Raw genomic sequence first — 20,968 nt, forward strand, 5'->3', positions numbered from 1 at the left:
ACAGGTCAAATGCATGCACCTAAAACAAGGTTCACACTCCAGAGACATAGTGGAAACACTGGTGCACCAGTGGACATGGCTTTACACCAATGCTGTTTGACTCTTTAGAAACAATCCTTTCTCTTATTCTGTGTCTTTGTCTGTATATGAGAAAAGATTGTCTGGGAATTGGCAAGGTCTGTTAGTGTTTTCTTTAATGCACTTTTGTTACACTGCATTTTAGTTCAGAAAGGTTAGCATGCAAGCTTCATGTTTGGTTTTCGTACCAGACCAAATATGGCTTTGTAGGACATTGTCCTTGCACTAGTCAATATGTTGTTTGCACAAGTTTTCAAAATGTCCCCTTTTCTGTGTTTACATTCACCATTGACATAGCATGTTGCATGTTGTTTTATTATTTAAACAGGCTGTTTTTTTTGCCCCTAGATCGATCTATGAGTAAATGTACTTTTTTGAGTGCAATTAATGTTCTCAGTACAGTAGACAATTGATTAGTAATTGCATAGCTGAATGGCAGCTGTCAGGATCTCTGGAGAGCCCCTTGGTCTTAGGTACCTAAGGTGCATCCAGCTCCTTTTCACTCTTTCTCTCTCCGTTTTCATCTCTCCGGCCTACAGTGGAGATGCCTTTGTTAGCTGCCACGAAGCAGCCTTTTACATCCCAAGGCCACACTTTCTCCGGGTAGCGTGGTTGTGTGAGTTTCTGTGCGGCTGGTGTGTGTATGACGGAGCGAGATGAATGAGCAGAGAAAGACACACACTCCTCATTGTTGCTCAAGCACTTGAGAGGTGGCTGGTGGGTCGAGAGCTAACTGGTGTTGCACAGCTCATCTGAAGGTGCTGTTGACTGCCCAAGGCTGCCTGCTGTAATGGACTCTTACAGATAGACTCTGAGATAAGGAGACACACTATACGGCAGTGTTGAGCTGCGCAACGCCGGCCCACTGCAAACTAATACCACGGTGTTCATTGTAAGAGTTACTCACAGGACCACTGCACTTGACATTGGCCTGGAAAGGGATGGGGTACAGGGTCAGAGCTTCATATGTCCTCATAACATTTGTTGAGGAGTTTCCATTCCAGTCTTCTCTCTGAGGGTTTTGACACTAAAAGATTAGTCAAAACTCCAGTCTGATCCTTATCGTAGGCATCGGTTGATACAATTGTTTCGTTAAACCAGAGGCTTTGGCGACAGGTCTTGGTATAGACGGGGCACAGCAGGGTTTATGATGTTCTAGTTTACTGATGCATCCCACGCCATGAGAGTCTACAGCGATGGCCATCACTGAGGTTTTAGTCATTAAAGTGCTGATTAGCAGATGCAAGCTTCAAGAGAGGGGGGGTTGCTGTGCGTCAGTGAGCTGCTACCCTGAGCGACGTTGAAAGGACGATCTCAGCAGGCAAGCTTTCTCCTCTCTGTCCTCCTCTTCTTCTTCCCTTGCTCCTCTGCATCATCAGCAGAGCCTCCATAACACGGAGGTGCTGCCACAGCATCTCATTGGGCGAGGAGGAGACGGGAGAGGAAGGGAAGTGATGGTTCCTAGCGTGTGTGTGTGTGTTAGGGTGGAGCTGTGTTCGGCTCCATGCCTCCACCTGCAAGCTGAAAGTTTTTTAGGTTTGTTTGCAGTGGATCACACACATTCTGTCTTGTAATTTCATGCCATGTTTGTCTTGTTGATTGTCTTTACAGACGTAAAAGAGACTAAGAGACGAAAATAGATTTTAATACCTCTGTAATTGATCGGAAAATCGACTGGTCATTAGTTATTTGCAGGTCTCTACCGTCACTGGAGGATTGAGTGGAAAGGACTGGTGCCAGGAGAGACGCGGTGGATGTCTGCTAACATTGCGATGAACTTTGCACCCTCCACCTCCAGGACGTTAATGTCACTAAGCCGCTTCAATGTTCCAAATGCGCTTGCTTGCCATGCCAGTACTGCAGACACACTCATCTGACGGCCAGCTCGTTTGTTCCTCTGTATATAACAATAGCTATTTATATCTAATTGACAGTGTTGCCCACTGGAGGCACTGGGAAAATGGGCCAAACAAACCCAGTCGGATTCATGTCTGCAAGTACATTGAGTGCCACATTATAGAATGGAAAAATGTGCGTGGATGGAGTAATTTATGCATCAGATTGGCCTTTTCTCACATTGGAGAAACATTTCTAGGTGGAAAATGTGAGTATATGGCAGTTTGTCAGGTGAGGTGGTGAAACCAGGATAGATTTGGCCATCTCTGTTTTAAGGCTTGGTTGTGTGTCCCTTGTGAATACATTTCAGAAGCAATACTAGTCAGTAGTAATTGCGTTTACTGCTCCGTGGAATTATTTGGAAAAACTCATTATCTGTCCGTCGTAGTAAGAATATAATGGATCTATGGCATTTAATTTCTATACTGTATTTGCAAATGAGGGTAGCTGTCCACTGATGCTAATGCACATTGTCATCTCCCTCAAGAACTGATTTCAGCATCCCAATAAACCATTCCACTGCCAACATGGAGAGGTGTGGCAGGTATCCTACACACAAAAGCCCTGTTCCTTAGCCACAGCTCCCAGCATGCTGTTAGTCTCCTGTCTAACCTGCCCCTCCCATCTGTGCTGTGTTCTCTATTGCTCCCTGCAGGTGAAGCTGATGAAGTACATCTGTAAACAGCTGCAGTGCAAGCAGAAAGTGCCAGAGACAGAGAGGCCCGAGGCCCTGGACAGCTACCCACGCTTAGGAGACTGGCTGCGCACCATCAACCTTCGGCCAGAGCTCATCGAGGTAGGTCATATTGCTGTGTGTGAAAATCAATGTCTCTGTGTTTGTCCTGCATGTCCATGGTTGTGTCACATTTATGTGGACGCGGTACATGTGAATGAGAATGAAGAACACTTGACCAGTGTCCATCAAAATGTCAATCTTAAAGAGCGACTCAAAGGTCCTTTTTTACAGTAACTTGCATTAATCCTGATAATTTGAGCCCCAAACAATGGTAACAAATGTCAACTTGAAATGATTAGATTCATTTAGACAGCAGCAAAGCTTTTTCCATAGTGGGGTTTTTCATTTTAATTTGAAGGCAACATACCAAGAATGTTTCATGAGACTCATATTTCAAAGAATGGGAAAGATGGAATTTTTAATGCTGGCTATCACAAGAAGATATACTGTACTTCTCCTTCTTTAGACAAACTCCTCCTGGCTTGCCTAGAAATCTGGTTCCCAGTATATTGCCATTTGTAATATTGTGACATGTTAGTGGGGTTGGAGAAGGCCTGCTGTACAAGTGTGTAAGGGACTTTGACTTTTTCCACAATAAATGTTTCTAGAACTCTCACATCTCTCAGAAATATCTTAACCTGACTATTATTATTTTCAGTGTGGCTTTAGTGGATTGGAATGTTTTTTGCATATTTGTATGCTCTTTGAAAAGAAATATTGTGTCAATACTTCAACTTTTTACCGACTTTAGCTGCAGATTCTAAACTTGATGCTCGGCCTGTCAAAATCTGTTCTTTAAGCAAAACTATGCCCTTCTATGACATGCAGTCGATCATCTTGTAATTTCCCAATATGTTTGATGATTGGTGGTTCACGGTGCCTCAGATCTTAAAATGTGAGAAATACAATACAAACTAGATGCAACTGTACAGCCAGGCATGCTCATTAGCGCAGAGGATGCTGATGAATTACCCAACATAGAAGGTTCTACCAGATAGATTGGAGAGGAGCCATTTAAGAGCAGTGTGAGTTAGATCTACCCCATTTTAGAGTCAGCCTATGAAAATTATGGGATGTATGGCATCAAAAGCAGCATTCGAGTCTGCCGTGTTTTGGGCAGCAGGGTGGCCTAGTGGTGGCCTAGAGAGAGACTGTCCTTCAACTAGAGAGACTGTCCCCTGTGGAGCGGGGTCAGCTAAGAGAGAATTCCCCTACAGTGATTATTATTATAATTATTCATTATTATAAAAGGATTAAAAATCAAACATTCCCCAACATCTGCTGCTAAAAAGAGTTTATTTTTGACGATGAGAAGACCAGTGTCAGTGCTGCGGAGTTCTCTGAAAAGTGTTTCTCAAAAATGTTGTTTTGACTCATGAAGGATAACAGCTGCTTGGGCTTCCACTCTTACAGTTATTATTGTATTTCAGTTCATGCGATGGTATGATATAAGGAATATACACTGGTCCCTGGCATAAGGAATGTACATTATAAGCAGGTTAGGGTTAGGGTCTGTTTTTGAACACCTGACAAAAAAATGCATTGATTCATCATGCATTGGTTGTTCCTTATTTTGACAAACTTGCATCATTTCACAACACATGATTTGCTTGTCACATTTTGTCACAAGTTTCCCAAGCCTCTCTCACCATGGGACAGTGCGTCTCTTCCTGTGCTGCTGTAAACAGTTTTAATCACTCTTAGTTACTGTATGTTTGCATTGCTCTTGTCTATTTGTCTTTGTGGTGAAGGCTGTTTTGACCCAGCTGTAACCTGCCTGTTACGATAAATGTTCCTGTACTTGTTATTCTTATGTTATCGCTGTGGATCATTCCCAAGCTTGTGTCTGCTCTTCTCTCCTCTTCTGCCCTGCTGTGTTTTATCGCCTTATACTGTATGTTAGTATTTGTCTTCTGTTTGTGGTTTAGTCATGTCTGTCATGTTCAGTGTTTTAACTTTAAAACCCCACTACCTTCCCCTCAAATAATTTTGTCTTTTGCTAGGCTTTTGTTTTAAATAAGAATTTGCTCTTAATGCCTGGTTGAATAAAGGTTAAATTGATCCGTGTTCTGAGGTAATATCAGTGGACTTGTTTGTATCCCTTGTATACCAATTTGGGACCTATTGTTTGTTATATAGATGTAGATTCAACATGGCATGCTAATGGCTGTTGACCTAGATCAGACATTTCTAGATCAAGATTTCTACAGTGCATCTCCAGTCATTCTCTACTGGATTAAGGGACGGTCCAATAACACTACACTGGCTGTATGAAGGCATCCGTTACCCACAATCCATCCGTTCTGCTCACTTGTGGTGGTGCATTCTGCAGCTGACAGTGGGGCATGACTCTTTGTGTTCAGCATTACATAATGTTACATAAGCATCTGATATTTGGATATTAAGTTAGGAGCCTCTTACATGATCGTCTGTGTCTTATTGAGAACTAATTGCGAGTAGTTTTGTCAGTGGCTGCGCTAAACATCTTCACTTGGGTTAGCCTGCTGTACGCTGCATGAAACAGGTCAACGTTGTTATGAGCCAGGCCAATGCGAAACTGAAAACTTGCCTAAATCCTAAAATAGCAACAAAGATAGTTTTGGATTGTGTATTTTTGCCTGAGCTACTTTCTGTGCGTTTGTATGTGGACGTTGATAAAGTGGAGAGCTCCATTTTCACTGCTGCTCAAAAGTTTCAGCTCCATTTGTTTAACTATCTGTATGTGAAAATCCCCAAAACACCAACCAGTAGGGTAGGGGACCCAAAAATAACCAAAATACACTTGACTTAATATGTGAAAACAGTATGCTTTCAATAAGAATATAGTGTTAGTTGCTGTATACACATACATAGCAATGCTGACCGATAATATAGGCCCCAGTAGAGCGATCAAGAATGCAAGCTATGCTGTTCATGGTGCTAAAATTGTAATGTTATTGGGAGTGTGGAGGTGGGAGGGGAGGGCCCACAGCCACTTTTGGATATCACATCACTCGCCCCTGCCTGTGTGTGTGTGTGTGTGTGTGTGTGTGTGTGTGTGTGTGTGTGTGTGTGTGTGTGTGTGTGTGTATGTGTGTGTGTGTGCTTTTGCTTTTGCTTACACTGTACACACGAGTGGGAGGCTGTCCTAGATTTGCGATCACTGTTTGCCCTCTCAGAGTAAGGGTTTAACCTGACTGATAAGCTACTGCGTACTTCCCATGTCCAAAAACATCCTAAACTCCTCCTTCCCTCCGCTACCTCCTACTTCCCTCTGTGATCCAAAAATTGTTGTTTGCGCTGCCATCTTGCCTTGTCCCAGCGGTTGAAGATTGACATGATTATTTGATGCGTGTGCAGCACAGCCAAATAAGATGCTATGCTTCTTAAACGTGAAATTATCTTCAATGAGGGGGAAAAACGACTTTCAGAATGATAACTGTTGATAAAAATAAACCTTCAAGATCCAGTCCCTTGAAAGCTGTTTACATCTACAGCATGAACATATTGACTAAAAAGCTCCATTGAGGTCCATCTCTTAAGATAATATTCTGAAGCTATCTCAGTTTCACCTCTCCTCTCCGCTCTTCTCCTCTCCCTCTCTCTTGTTTCCTCCAAGTTACTTGGTTGTTGGAGATAAATGGCAGTGAGGAAGGGGAGGAAACAAGCGGTAGTAAATAGTTTGTGGAGGACCTCGGGCTTGTAAGGCTGACATCCTTATTGCCTCAGATTCCGTCAGGGGTCTCGTCTCCGACCCTGAGGTCCTCCGCTGCTCTCTCCTGGATCTCTCACTCCCTCATAAATGGATGACAGGGGCGTATATAAAGGACTGGAATGAGGGAAGGAACAGTTACATTGCTAAGAGAGAGTTAGGAGTGTGGGGAACTAGTTAAAGAAATGCTCTCAGGTGTGTAGTATTTGTGGCAAGGGGATGGATGGGATGTTTTCACTGGAATAGAGCTTTGAGATCTTCCTCCACTAAAGGTCCTCGGTCTATGTTCAAACTACAGTTTAACCAGAAGGTATGATTTTGAGGTATGAAGTTAACTTTATTACTGAATTGTTGAGGCAAACAGTATTCAAACGATACCAAATTCAAAGAATTAACTAGAACTCATACCAAACTATTAACTTTATCATTATAGATTTGTTACAGGACTTGTAGTCTTAATAGTCAGCGTGTCAGGGTGTCATTTGTCAGCTAACTGTAGTTAACAAGGGTCAAGGTTTGTTTGCAAAGTCGTTAGTTTGGTTAATCATATCTGCTGATTGATTCTATTAGTTTTAAAACCTCAGCCAAGAAACTGTAACTATTACATTTCACACGCTCTTTATTAAGCCTACACTGACCAATGGTCAATTATAATCAGTCAGTAATCTCCCACTCTACATTTGGAGAGAAACATCCATATGTCAACTTTTATCATAGCTGCCATCGTGTTTACTCAAGCCAGGAGACCTGTGACCTTTCATAAACAAAATACACACACACACACACAGACACACACACACACACACACACACACACAGAGTATGGTATTAAAGCAAAAACAACTTCCATAAAGTTAGAACTAATAACTAAGGAAAATCATGGGATCACTTTATAAAAGGAGTTTTGAGTTGTAGTCTAGAGGAAACAATCTGTGACCATGAATGGATCACCAGAGAAGGCAGAGTCGTCCAGCAGTTAGAGAGGCCGGCCCGTAACCCTCTGACCCTCTGCCTCCTCACTCATTGTTAAATTGTAAGAATAAGAGTAAGAGGGTCCGGTAAATGTAATGTAACAACACTGGCTTAGTCCATTGTAAATCTGTGAGTAGGAAAAGAGTGTGTACTTTGTCCACCATTGCAGACTGCTATGAGTACATCCATAATATGATTAAATCAACAGTGAATAAGGACGCCCATGTGGCGTATGAAGCCCATAGATGATGAGTCTAGTGGACCCAAGTGCTGTCTAGACTGTGATGATATCGAACTGATACTGGCCTAAGATAGTGTCTATAGTATAAACTGTAGAGCCAGATTAGTGGAATAAGTGGTATTTGATGAAATAGCCTAAACAAACAGGATTACCACAGATTTCCAGGAACAGCACAAGTCAGAGGTTGTTTCCCTTGCATGAAGTATTTGATTCTATAGCATGCTGACATTCTCATCCTGTGTTTGAGTCTGCTGTGGGGCATGAGTTTGAGACCACTGCAGTTTGACAGAGTGACTCTGCCTCACTAGTGGCATAATCAAAGGCGTAAATATAGGCGTAGAGTATATCCACCTTGTTTTCCTTAGTCTTTGGTAAATACTTGCCTATCAGCATGATTACCATTGAAATTTATACAGTATAATTTACAGTATAGCCACTTCCCCTCAGTAGTATACCTGCCTCCTCACATACTAGTACACCACTGGTCCCTAAACTGGGAAGCTCTTCCAGTTCCAGGGTCATTTTGAGTCATCAGTCTACACTGCTTTTGACTGATGGACATGTTTTTGATTACAGTGGGAAGTGGCTGTAATCTGTTTTATTGATTTTTGTTTAGCTTTTTTAGTATTACAAAGCTTCCCACAGATCTATGACAGTGGTGTACAGTATATTGTCTGTGTTTCGACTCATGTTATAAGCATTACTGATCACTCACTCTCACTTTGTCTTGTTGTCTCCCTGTCTGCAGGCAGTGCCAGTGAAGTTGTCCCTGGATGCCTTACTGCAGATGACAGGTTCTCAGGTGCGGGAGATCATGAGAAGACTAGGGTCCAGTTCAGAGGAGTGTGCCAGACTCAGTGCTGCCCTCTCCTGCCTGAAGAGTGCCACTGAATCAGGTGTGTGTTTGTTCCAGGAGAGCCTCCCTGATCTGATGTTCTGGGGGTTTTCTACCTCTGACGCTCTTTTTCTGTGTTGTCCTGATCAGGAGGCGAGCTGAGGGAGGACGGAGGTCCCTGGCTGTCCGAGCCCACCAGGAGGGACAGCGGCTCGCTACTGACCGCAGACCAGCTAACCAGCATGGGGGCTCCACTCCGCCCTCACAGCCCCTCGCCTCTGGCCCGCCCATCCACCACCCCATCCACCCCATCCACCCCCTGCGCCGCCTGCTCCCATCCCCGCTCGGGCTCTGTGTCGGCGGCGCCCACTCCCGAGGCGCAGGCGTCGTACATCTACGGCGACAGCCCCCTCACAGATCCATTCCCCATGTCCTTGGCCCGCACAGCCAGGCTCCACGGACACACTTCCACTCCACCCATAACTCCGCCCTCCAAGAGGCGTCACCGACTCAAGCCCCCCTGCACCCCTCCGCCTCCGTCCCGCAAAGTGCTGCACCTCCTTCCCAACATCACGCTGACCCGTAGCAAAAGCCACGAGTCCCAGCTGGGCAACCGCATCGAAGACCCACCCACCAACAAGTAGGTGCTTCTTATTGGACTAGTTAACAAATTCACCTTGACTAGAGCTTTTCATAAGCAGGTAACTAGGGATGTAACTTAATGGGATTCTTCAAACCACATTATAATTATAACAGATCACCGCAGTTGGCTTTGTTAGCACAAGTTTATGGGCGTTGAGGAGTGTGGGAAATGGTCCTGTGAGGAGCTGTACTACCTTGGCCAAATTTAGCCAGGTTTTAATTAGCTAGCTTTTGATTCTTGGCCATTCTTTGCAATTCTAAAATGAAATTAGGCTGTCATAAGTACAGGCTGATGTTGAGGTGTCATTTGCTGTGTTTTCTTTGATTCCCTTCCTCATTCCCTAATGACTAAGATAATAAATGCAATTTCTAAATGTTTTTGATAGCTGAAACCCCTTAATTGTATTCTTATTAAGAGCAATATGCCGTTTGATTTTTACTTGGACTTAATGTGGTAATGTAAACTGAAATTTGGCTACTTTATTACTGATAATTAAAAGTGAATACCATTCATATAAGAATTCATATAAGAATTCATATATGTTGTTCATAATGGTCAACCAATAATGGTTAGTTCATTATTATAGTTATGGTCCAGTTAACATTGTGATTGTGAACAACCTTCTCTCAATGATAAAAACCAAGGCCATAATCTGTGATTATCCAGCCTAGAGTTGTACATTTTGATAATAAACGAGAAGCAGATTGATAGAATGTTTATCTGAACTTTTACATCCAAATAAACTCTGTTATTGTAGTCATATGTACCCTGATCCCCAGGCAAACCATCCTGGATATTATCACAGTCACCTTTCCCATTGCTTACAATTCACACTATGTAGCCAAAACTGTAGACATGACCATTCTTTTCCCTCTTTTTTTCTGGCTATGAGAGGCAGAGGTGAATATTCACATGGCATAGAAAAACCTAAGTGTATACTATGCTTGCAGCTTGAACACTTGACAACTTGGCAGAACGTTTAACTGTAAAATTTCCCCATACCAAGTGAAGAACAGGAGGGAGAAAGCATTGTAGAAAAGTCTACAAAGAGCAGTAGAGGGTGCTGTATACTGCTTAAAAACGAGCGCGGTCATGGTGGTTTTGCAGTAATGTGGTTATTGTTGCAGCCCCATGGGTCTCGCAACCCACTGAGATATCATAACAGTTGCTGGTGTAGATTTTTCTGAATGCATCTGTCCAGTATCTTGGATCAGAGTTATACTGGACACACTTCCCTCTCACCACACCGTTACACTGTCAGGGAAAGAGCAGAGCTTTTCTCACACTCACTCAGACTCACATTCTTTCTCTCTCTCTCTCTCTCTCTCTCTCTCTCTGTCTTTGTCTCTCTCTGTCTCTCTCTTTCACATCCTGCCTGTTGCTCCTTTACCCTGTGTATATAACTGGAGCTAATCCCCCCACAGATTCCCAGAGATTATGATTCATGTCAAAACAGGAAGCATTTCCTAGGACTAATGCTCAGAGGTGGCAAGACACACAAAATCTCTCTCCCTCTCTCTCTCTCTCTCTCTCTATTGTGATTAGATGTGCACGTACACACACATACACACACCACATGTTGATCCATGATATCCTGTCCGTTTATGGAAAGCTTTACTACAAAGCCTGTAACATGACTAGGCAGAAGTAAAGACGGCCGACACAGATCCTATGCTTCTGACATACAGCCTCGCCAGCCAGATGATCTTGCAAGTTGATCCCAGTGCTGCGCATACATTATAATGGCGATCTGAGAGTATAAACTGTGGCTTGTGAAAACAGGTCACAGGTCTGACAGAACAGCAGTTGAGGGAAAAATGGACATATGGATGTTTTTCCCCAAGCACGACTCTGTATGCGCATATGTGTGTGTACACAGCATGCAATGCAAATGATGCTGTAGTTCTGTTTTTGCCAGTGTAGTCCGACTAAGAGTCCATATTTTGCTTGCTTTCCTTCCCTCCAGGTGTGTTAAAAAGAATAAGCTGTTCCTGAATATGCAAATCAATGGGAATGGATGTGAGGACTCGCCTTCTCGCTACCCGGTCATGTCTGCCCGTACCCCCGGAGCCACCCCCGCTGCCACCACAGCACCCTACACCCTTCCTGGCACCCCCACCCTCATGGAAGAGCACAGCAGCATCAAGAGTGAGTTATGCACTGTTCTGCTGATTTAAATGCGATGGATATGCATGGTTGACCTGTAAAAACTCATTAGAATGTTTTAGCCAAGACGACCGGTCTGTCTAAGACTGTGGGGATTTCTGGACTTTATAAGAATAATTTTGTTATCTAATTGGTTCTGGGGAAAAAATTATGATTCCTTTTCTTTATTTGATGGCAGAAATCTCATGCTGTCTGTTGTACAGTATGTGCACATGGACCTGCATGTGTGTGCTTGTGTTTTTGGGATGTGTGACTGAATGTTTTGGGTGCCCATGATGATTTCTGTGTGGGTGAATCATATCCCAAATGTTGTTTGACCTTATTTTAATGACAAATTCTACATGTTTAAATGTTCGGTATTTATTTTTTTTATGTGATTAACCACTGATGTCACTTCATGAGATACCAGTCCATCTAAAGACAACCCAATTCTCCTCTTAATCTTTCTCTTCTTCTGTCCTTTCCTTCCTTCCTCCCTCGCTTCCTCCCCTCCTTCCTTCCTTCTCTCTCTCTCTCTGCCTAGATAACGTAGCGGTGCACCGCAGCTCCCCACAAGCAGTGAGGAGAGACATCGGCCTAGCAGTCACACACAGGTAGTTTTCCTGCTTATACTCAATGCTTTTATATAATGATGATTATATAATGATAAAGCAAACAAGCTAGATTTATTATTAACGCAATAATTATTTAACCCTATTAATAACACCTCTTCAATAATACTTCAAACCCACCCAATCGAGGAGTAATTCTCTATGAAACCATGTCATGTAATGGGTCTCACAGCTTTGCTTGTATTTGCGTAGGTTTTCGACCAAGTCCTGGCTGTCTCAGACGTGTCAGGTGTGCCAGAAGAACATGATGTTCGGGGTTAAGTGCAAACACTGTCGGTGAGTAGAGCTCGCTTTTTTAAGTGGGCAGTCCACTCGGCCTGTAGTGCTTTTTAGAGACCGAGTAAGAGAGGACACAGGAGAGAGAGCTCTAGCAGGATTCCATCCTAGTCCAGTGGGTGCACATGTGATTCTAGAGGTGGGGGATCTGACTCCTCGACTATCTCTGGACATAAGAAGAGGGTTCTTTGAGGTGCTATATGCTGAGTATATAGCACCTACCGTCTATTGGTTGTCTACAATTCTGCCTTGTTTGTCCGCAGGTTAAAGTGCCACAACAAATGCACAAAGGAAGCTCCATCCTGCAGAATCTCCTTTCTGCCAAGTAAGCTCCTCTACAGCTTTTGTGTCGTCCCTTGCATTTGGTGGAAACGATGTATTGCGCATATACAGTGTGACAATACCTATTTCTCTTCTAGTCGCCAAGATTCGGCGGACTGAGTCTGTTCCATCTGATATCAACAACCCTGTGGACCGGCCGTCAGAAGCACCGCAGTTTGGCACACTACCAAAGGCCATTACCAAAAAGGTGAAAAGGTTTATGAGTTCTGCATTACGCCACACAGTGCAACTGCTTCAACCTGCAGTATGCTGTGTTTAAAGGCACCACATGTAGCATTTTTTAAACATCACCGTATCACCGGCTGATCAGTGTTGTTTGTATGCACACATCTCTCACCAGGATCATCCTCCAGTGCTGAACCAGCTAGACTCCAGCAGTAATCCGTCCTCCACCACCTCGTCCACGCCTTCCTCCCCAGCTCCCTTCCAGCAGAGCAACCCGCCCAGCGCCACTCCGCCGCCCAACCCCTCGCCCAAAGGCCATCGGGACAGCCGCTTTCACTTCCCCGGTAAGGCTCAAAGGAGCTCCGATACGGAAACGCATATGGAACTGCACAAATATACACAACCAGATAGCCGGACAGACCCATGCAAACACACACATACGCACCTACAGGCACACATACATATTGAAAAGTGCCTCTTATTACTCTTTGATTACGCAGAATGTTTCCCTGAATCACTTTTTCCAGTTTAACTGTATTGAATGGAAGGAGCAGCAAACAACCCTCCTCTCCCCTTCTCTCTCCATACATGATACCACTAACACTGACGAACACTTGTGGATGTGCGTTTGTGGAATAAAAAAAGTTCTTTTAATTCAAAGCTTCTCTAACCAAGAGTCTCTCTCCCTACCATGCTTGTCGGTCTTTCCCTCTCTTTTTGCCAAAGCTGCCTGCTACTTTCAGCATAGACAGCAGTTTATCTTCCCGGGTGAGTTGACGGTCCCAAACTGTCATGCTGCGTTGTTAACCAATCCCATCACATCCACTCTCCAGTCCTTAGATTCCCATCAGCTCTCTCTACCCTCTGCATGTTGTTGATGAGAGCCATTTTCTCAATAGCTTTTACTGGCCCCATCTCCTGGCATGCGTGGGAATTGCATGTTTGGTCTTGTTATGTTTGTGGTTGACAACATGATGCTATTGTCCAGAGCCTAAAGGAAGAGGAGAAAAAAAAAAAAACAAGAGGAATACAATTTTGGCTGTTCTCATGGAAAACAATTTAGATCATATTATTTCAAGTTATTCCTTTCCAAACCGTGATTTTGTTTTTCTTTCTATTTCCTACAGACGTCTCCAGTCCTGTTAGTTTGCACTCTGATATCCTCCAAGACACTGTGTAAGACCCTCTTGTCCATTTCACTTATATAAATATTCTGTTTCCAAGATGGTATAGTTTGACTACTGGTTTGCGTTTCTATGTATTTTACTCCCCTGATGTCAATTCTCTGTGTCACAGCAGTGAGATAGAGCAGTCGGCTGATGATATACACGCTGAGTTGGTTGAAGATGAAGATGAAGAGGTAATGTTACAGCAAACAGTGTTTGAATTCCAGTTTATGTGTTTTAGTGACAGTTTTTACTGTCAGTTTGTTAAATGTTGATGAGATTGTACTTGCATTGTCTTGCATCCCAATTAGTTCAGTGTGTCATTGAAAGGGTTTCACAATACACAGAATGACAAACCAGTCTGACAACACAATGTTGATGAAGACTGAAATTGTCTTTGTCATCCATCTGTCATCCATCAGTGATTGCATGGTGATAAACAGACATTTTGCTGAACTGATTTGAAGCATTAAAAGACCCAGTTGTCAGTGTAAGGCGTACAGAGTAATGATGAACTGACACAAACCACTGTGGCCATGGCCTGCAGAATGGTCCGTTAACAAACTGTATTAGAAAAAGCTGAAAATGTTGACCTGTAGCTGGAGCATGATGACAGAAGAATATCCGGATGAATGATATCAAAACATGAGGGAGAATCAAGAAATACTGTTCAGACGCAAGTTTTATTTTTATCATAAACACACATGTTTGTTATGGCACCAGGATAAAGTAAACTGTCAAAGCATAGTGATACGAGTCAAATTTACTACTTACAGACTATAAGAAATTGGACTAAGAGCAGATAAAAGAGCAATTGATCTAATATATTCACTTCGGCACATTGTATTGACATTTGTTTGTTGAAACCAGGTTGACGTAACCTGATCTCGGACGATGATGTTATTTATTTAGCCAGCACGGTTGTGCTGACATACAAATATCGCTCTTTTACAGTTGTGACATGGCCGAGGGCAGCAGCACATAAAGATGTAGGCAAAGCAAAAACAATACAAAACATCAAAACACATTCTCAATAGGACAATAAATGCCTACTCTATGCAGTATATATGGAAGAGGAACCGCAGACAACAGCTTAATCAAAGCATGGTCTTTTTTTCAATCGACTCATCTTAGCTCTGGCAACAGCTTTGAGCTCAGAGAGAGTAACCTGATACTTCTGCAGGCTATTTCATACAGAGGTCTCTGTGATCATAAGGCTTTCTTGCCCAAATGGAAGGAATTTGGGTCTATACTGGACTTCACATGTTTGATTAATGCAAACACAGAAGGAGGAAGCATTCCTAAAATGGACAACCAGCCCTAGAATATAGTGTACAATGATGATTAAGGGCTTTACAATTTGTAGCAAACCACAAGGCACTATGATAAACAGTACCTAACACATTAAGACAGGGACAAGGTGCATTCATGTGCAGTTTTGCATTATGCCACCTTTTTCCGGTATATAGGTTTAAAGGTAGGTGCAGCCAATCTTTTCTAGACTTAAAAGAAAAGCACAATTTGTTTCTAAATATTGTTCATGAAGGCTCATTTCCTTTTCATGTTTCCTTTTCATGTTGACTATGTGTTATAGGTATTTAAGTGGGTACATCTTGATAGTTTTGGGTAGACTAAACTTTAAACTTTTATCCTTTTCATGCATGTTCGAATAACAAAACCATCAATGTTATAGGAAGGGGAGGAGGAACTTGAGGTGGAAGACGAAGACCCAGACGTGGAGGAGGAGAACGAGGAAGAAGACGAGGATGAGGAAGATGACGGGGAGGATGAGGAAGATGACGGGGAGGAGAGCGGGATGAACGGCGGTTCAGACGGCGAGTGTGACGGCGACGAGCTGGACGACCTGCCCAGCTCTCGGGGAAGCCAGTGGAAAGGCCCCATCTCCCGCAAGGCGAGTCAGACCAGCGTGTATCTGCAGGAGTGGGACATCCCGTTTGAGCAGCTGGACCTGGGAGAACTCATAGGAAAGGTGAGCGGAAAAAGCGACTGAGGATCATGTAAGGTTTATCAGACAAACACAATCAAGAAATTCTACATAGACCTTAATCGTAGATGTTTCTGGAAAGGCAATTTGTTTTTGCTGTTTGTTCGTCCAGGGCCGCTGGGGCAAAGTGCATAAGGGTCGGTGGCACGGCGAGGTGGCCATCCGACTTCTGGAGATCGACGGGAACAACCAGGACCACCTGAAGCTGTTTAAGAAGGAGGTGATGAACTACAGACAGACCCGGCATGAGAACGTGGTCCTCTTCATGGGGGCCTGCATGGCTCCACCCCACCTAGCCATTATCACCAGGTGAGAGGAAAAATCACAAACGCACCTCTAAAATGATCACCTTCTCTTTCAACCTGAATATCTGTTTTCATCTCCATTTTTTCCCCCTTCTCTCTTCCCAGTTTCTGTAAAGGGAGGACACTGTATTCAGTTGTTAGAGACACTAAAAACACTCTGGATATTAATAAGACGAGACAAATCGCTCAAGAGATTGTAAAGGTGAGTTTTTCTGTCTATTCAAAAGCTTCCTTATGTGCGCTTTATTCTATATTGGTCCAGTTCAGACTTTGACTTAAACACTGCACAGCGGTGTTTCACTCAAGTTTTATACACACACATGAGATGACAAAAATGCAAATCAAGCCCTGTCCAGCTGTGCATTATGATATCTGACTTTGATTTAAGTCCAGTTGTGCGCATCTTTCCTTGCATACCAGAAACCCTGCAATATGTCAGCACTACCACTGGTTTCATGATGTAAAACAAAAAATCTGCGTACTAATAACACCAAAGGCATCAAATAGGATATGAATTGTTGATTGACAAAAACCTTAAGGACATGAATTAGGCTGTGTAACCCTGTGGATTGGACTCTGAATAATTGGAATGTTATTTAAAGCAATTTGACGACTTTCCACAATGAAGAAAACATGATGAAGGAGTTTTTAGCGGCTCATCAAAGGAGGCAGCACCGCCAGAGCACACAGGGTGCCAAATAGTCATTTAAATCTGCTGAGTTTAACAGACGCCCAGTGTTTGCACATCGATAGGGCCTCACTGAGCTGCTCCCCTGATTTGTAGATGTGCCAGATCACACAGCCATAATTCCTCTCGTGTTACTCCGGGTAACATGTGCCCTTTCCATCCTGGTGACAGGTTGCGTCTCCTGCTGCCTGATGCAGTCCTTAGTGGCAATGAGCAGGCACATCAAAGAATATATTGGTCAGATACTGACGCACAAAGACTCACCATCAAAGATCGACTCCATTGTGCTGCTTTCCAAATGTCATCGGTGCCATCAGCTGCGTGCATGTGACCATCAGGGCACCGAGCGCACAAGAACAAATTTATAGGACTAGGAAAAGACAACATTCCACAAACATTCAATTTGTATGTGATGTAGACATGGCCATAACAAGTGTTTCAGTACAATGATTTTCTAGTGAATGAGCAGTGCGACTGACGAGTGGCTTGTCAGTGAGTTGAGTAGAAAGCAGCTGCCATTAAGAAACTCATCTTTTGATATAAAACTTATTTTCACTAGTTTCCCATAGGCACAAATACAGAATAGCTTAAGTCATCTCATGTTTTTTTTAAATCTATTGTAATGTGTTCTTATAAAATTAATGTCGTAAGGGTATGTTGCCAATTCAGACTTCATGTGCATGGTGTTTGCATGTAATGGCAATGCCACAGTAAAAAGACACGAGTGGGAGAAAACTCCATACCAATGGGAATGACAAAAAATGAGCAAACAAATCCACACCCAAAATCCTCAGTGTGAATTGTCCAAGTCTGAATAGGAACAGCTCAAACATGCACATCTCAATGCACCTAAGACCCACATCACTTTACACAGTCTGAATCAGACCCTACAGTATATGACTATGCTTCATGTACTGTCACTGTTTGTTTTCCACTACAGGGAATGGGCTACCTGCACGCCAAAGGCATTGTTCACAAGGACTTGAAGTCAAAGAACGTTTTTCATGACACCAATAAGGTGGTGATCACAGACTTTGGGCTGTTTGGGATCTCTGGAGTAGTCCAGGAGGGGAGGTAAGAACACTGCTTGAGAGAAAAACCACAACCTCAGCTAAAGTGCTGCGCACACAGGACTGCTATTACCTGGGGATGTCCAGTGATTTGTAATAATTGCTCTAATCCTGCAGGCATCTCCCTTGGCAGCCATGTATTTTTTTGCTAAGACTGAGGTCCCCTGATAGTACTGATCTTGTGCAATTGCATATCCCAGTAATTTCAGGCACAAGGCTAGGACAAGGAAGCTGCTGCTTTTATTCTTGCTTTGTGTATTGCTTGATAGACAGTAGGTGTAGGTCACACAGTAGTTGCACATGTACTGTACCACACATTTCTGGTAATGCATTGAGTGAGAAGCCATTTGACATATGACACTGACAGAGCTTTTAATGGCAGTGTAATCTGGGGTGTGTAAAGTTTGATCTTAGGAAACCTCAATAAAAACATATCGTTTGTGAAATTGCCTCTGTAAAACAGAGGTTGGGGAATCATTCTCAATGTTATGAGGTCCTGTGTGAACAACTCTGTATTGACGGGTTTGTTATTGGTTGGCGGTTAATGTCCGTGTATTCCTGCCCTCACAGGCGTGAGAACAAGCTGAAGCTTCCACATGGCTGGATCTGTTACCTCGCCCCGGAGATTGTGCGCAGGATGAGCCCCGGTAACAATGAGGACCGCCTCCCTTTCTCCACTGCAGCAGACGTGTACGCCTTTGGGTGAGCTCTTACACTCAGAGACACTTAGCAACTTAGTTTAAGCACTGGAACTACTGTTCTGTCGTACCTGCTTCTATCACTTATATCTATTAGTTTACTTTTAAGTGTACTATTTTGTTACTTGTTGAGATTAAATTTGCCCACTTTTTATTTTATAAAAGTAGTAGTAGGTATAATTTAAGTTAACTTTCATGCTAATACTAAGTTAACTAAATAACTTCTGTATAGTATATTAGTAGTATAGTTTTAGTATACTTGACGTTGACTCACAAATACTAAAAATGTACTAAGGTTTATTTGAACGTCTAGTGACTTAATTGGACCACTTTTAAGTTTATTAAAGTATACTTACAGTATCATTAAAAGTACCAGTAAGCTTAAGTGTATGATTCTCAGTTCCTTTGTGTAAAAAAGTCTAACAAGTCTAAGTAGTATTAAAGTGCAAGTGCAACAAAAATAAAGGAATAATCATACTGCTGGTTGCTCCCATTTAGCACCATTTGGTATGAGCTCCAAGCCAGAGACTGGCCAATCACCAATCAGCCTGTGGAGGCTACCATCTGGCAGGTGGGGAGCGGAGAGGGCATAAAGAAGGTCTTGGCGGAGATCAGCCTCGGCAAGGAGGTCACAGTGAGTGCAAGCGGAAGCATTAAAGTGTCAGTCATTCAGGAAATTACTCCTTTATTCAGCTTTTCAAGGCAAATGAGTCTGTCATGTTCCACTGATTAAGAGGTTTTGGGAGCTGATAAACGTGTTAGACAGATCATCATTTCTCAGTAAACGTCTGGATCAGTGCTTTTGCCAGGTGCGTTGACATGAAGCGTTTCGCCCTCTGCAGGAGATCCTGTCTGCCTGCTGGGCGTACGACCTGAGAGAGAGGCCTACCTTCACCCAGCTGGCCGACATGCTGGAGAAGCTGCCTAAACTCAACCGCAGGCTGTCCCACCCGGGACACTTCTGGAAGTCTGCAGAGTATGTATCCTAGAGAGGAAGGATCGTGTGAAGGCACTGGACAGGGTTGGAGAGGGGGAGGGGGCATAGGTTTAACCCCTCCTATTGATTTTGCACTGATCCATGATGTTCATATGAAAGCATGGCATGTAAAGATCCTGTGGTTTGTATAATGTGTTTTCGGGTTCCATAAGGTACAGTGGCTTCTCACTGATGCTCCTTTTTTAGTCAGGGACCACAAACTAAACTATGTGAGAATAAGGGAAATCGTTTACAAGTAGTATTTTTGAGTTTATATCTTAGCTGTGATCCTCTCCACTGGTATACAGTTAATTATCCTGGACATTTCTACTTGAGGATGGATTTGATCCCCCTGTTATCTGGACCTGTACCAGCTCTTCTCACCCACTTCGCTCCGGCCCCACGACTCCATGCACACATTTCTTTACATGACTTCGATTGATCTTCACTTTCACACTGTCTCTTTCATTTTCCATTTCTGCCTCCTGCCCATGATTTGCTCTTTCAGAAACCTCTACCTCTGTCCTGTTTGCTCTAAGACTACGTGCAGCCCTTTTGATTTTTAATGATATCAGTCAAACCGACAAGCTAGACTTCAATGAGGCACTTCAGTGTTGATCCCGTGTGGTCAAATGAGAGCTTCAGCCAGTACATGTAATAACGATGGGAGAGATGCCAGCATGACAGTCTAGGTTGGAGGGAAGACTCTTAAAAGAGAACAAGGCAAACCAGTTAAATGGCTCTGCTTGGACAGAGAGTGATAAAATGAATGTGAAAACCCTGAAAGAGTTTATCTTTGACGACTGAACCCTCAAAGCTTGGCCTGTCTTTTGTAGTGTAGTGCAGAATGCCGTTTTAACTATCTCTATATAATATCACATCTTGCTCCTTTTCAAATTACCCTTTCTTAATGTAAGCCTATTTTACTTTCACTAACCGTCTAACGTTTGTGTTTTCCTTTGTTCTTTCTCTCTTTTCTTTATCTCTTTTCTAATCTAGGTTGTAGCAGTCACTCTGAAAACATAAGCAATGCAAAACAAAGCCTGGGTCTGCCTTGCATGCTCCTGAATCCTTAACTCTTAGAGGATTGATCAAAGCATTGCCTCTGCCTGAAACAGACACTGCTTCCACTAATCCACAGTCTGATCTTCCATGTCTAACCGTTGCGTTTTCTCGTTCGGGAAGAGAGGACCGGTGGACTGAGGTGTGGCGGGGCGACGCCGCAGTCTCTCCCCCACGCCCCCCCACCCCCCCCCGCCCCCCCTCTACGCTTCCCTTCCTTCGTCTGAAATCTCTCTGCCTTCGTTTTTGTTTTCGTTCTGTAATTCTTTTTGGACTCTGAGGCTTGTGAATAACTGGCTTGTGGTGTCTGTGCTGAGACTGACTGGTGTGCTGTGGTCGTTCCTGCT

The 20,968-nt window shown here is 43.3% G+C and overlaps 1 protein-coding gene across 1 annotated transcript; it reads left to right on the top strand.

The window, feature by feature from the left end:
* The first annotated feature begins 2,629 nt into the window (after positions 1 to 2,629).
* On the top strand, positions 2,630 to 19,572 carry ksr1a (kinase suppressor of ras 1a). Its single transcript, XM_071925409.2, has 19 exons — positions 2,630 to 2,770; positions 8,362 to 8,509; positions 8,602 to 9,088; positions 11,058 to 11,239; positions 11,781 to 11,850; positions 12,061 to 12,144; positions 12,408 to 12,469; positions 12,564 to 12,673; positions 12,827 to 12,995; positions 13,378 to 13,419; positions 13,779 to 13,827; positions 13,948 to 14,011; positions 15,511 to 15,807; positions 15,935 to 16,131; positions 16,233 to 16,329; positions 17,756 to 17,889; positions 18,456 to 18,587; positions 19,082 to 19,217; positions 19,426 to 19,572. Exons 1-19 carry the CDS (start codon positions 2,639 to 2,641, stop codon positions 19,570 to 19,572), a joined length of 2,739 nt encoding a protein of 912 aa, XP_071781510.1. The 5' UTR covers positions 2,630 to 2,638.
* Positions 19,573 to 20,968: the final 1,396 nt, after the last annotated feature.

The sequence above is a fragment of the Centroberyx gerrardi genome, chromosome 11 (genome assembly GCF_048128805.1).
Source record: "Centroberyx gerrardi isolate f3 chromosome 11, fCenGer3.hap1.cur.20231027, whole genome shotgun sequence".
NCBI lineage: Eukaryota > Metazoa > Chordata > Actinopteri > Beryciformes > Berycidae > Centroberyx > Centroberyx gerrardi.

Bases quoted from the DNA above. Each gene is read 5' to 3' on its own strand.
- ksr1a (XM_071925409.2), top strand. From the start codon at position 2,639: ATGAAGTACATCTGTAAACAGCTGCAGTGCAAGCAGAAAGTGCCAGAG. The intron at 16,330-17,755 runs GTGAGTTTTTCT...TTTCCACTACAG, and splicing joins TCGCTCAAGAGATTGTAAAG to GGAATGGGCTACCTGCACGC. The intron at 18,588-19,081 runs GTGAGCTCTTAC...GCTCCCATTTAG, and splicing joins GCAGACGTGTACGCCTTTGG to CACCATTTGGTATGAGCTCC.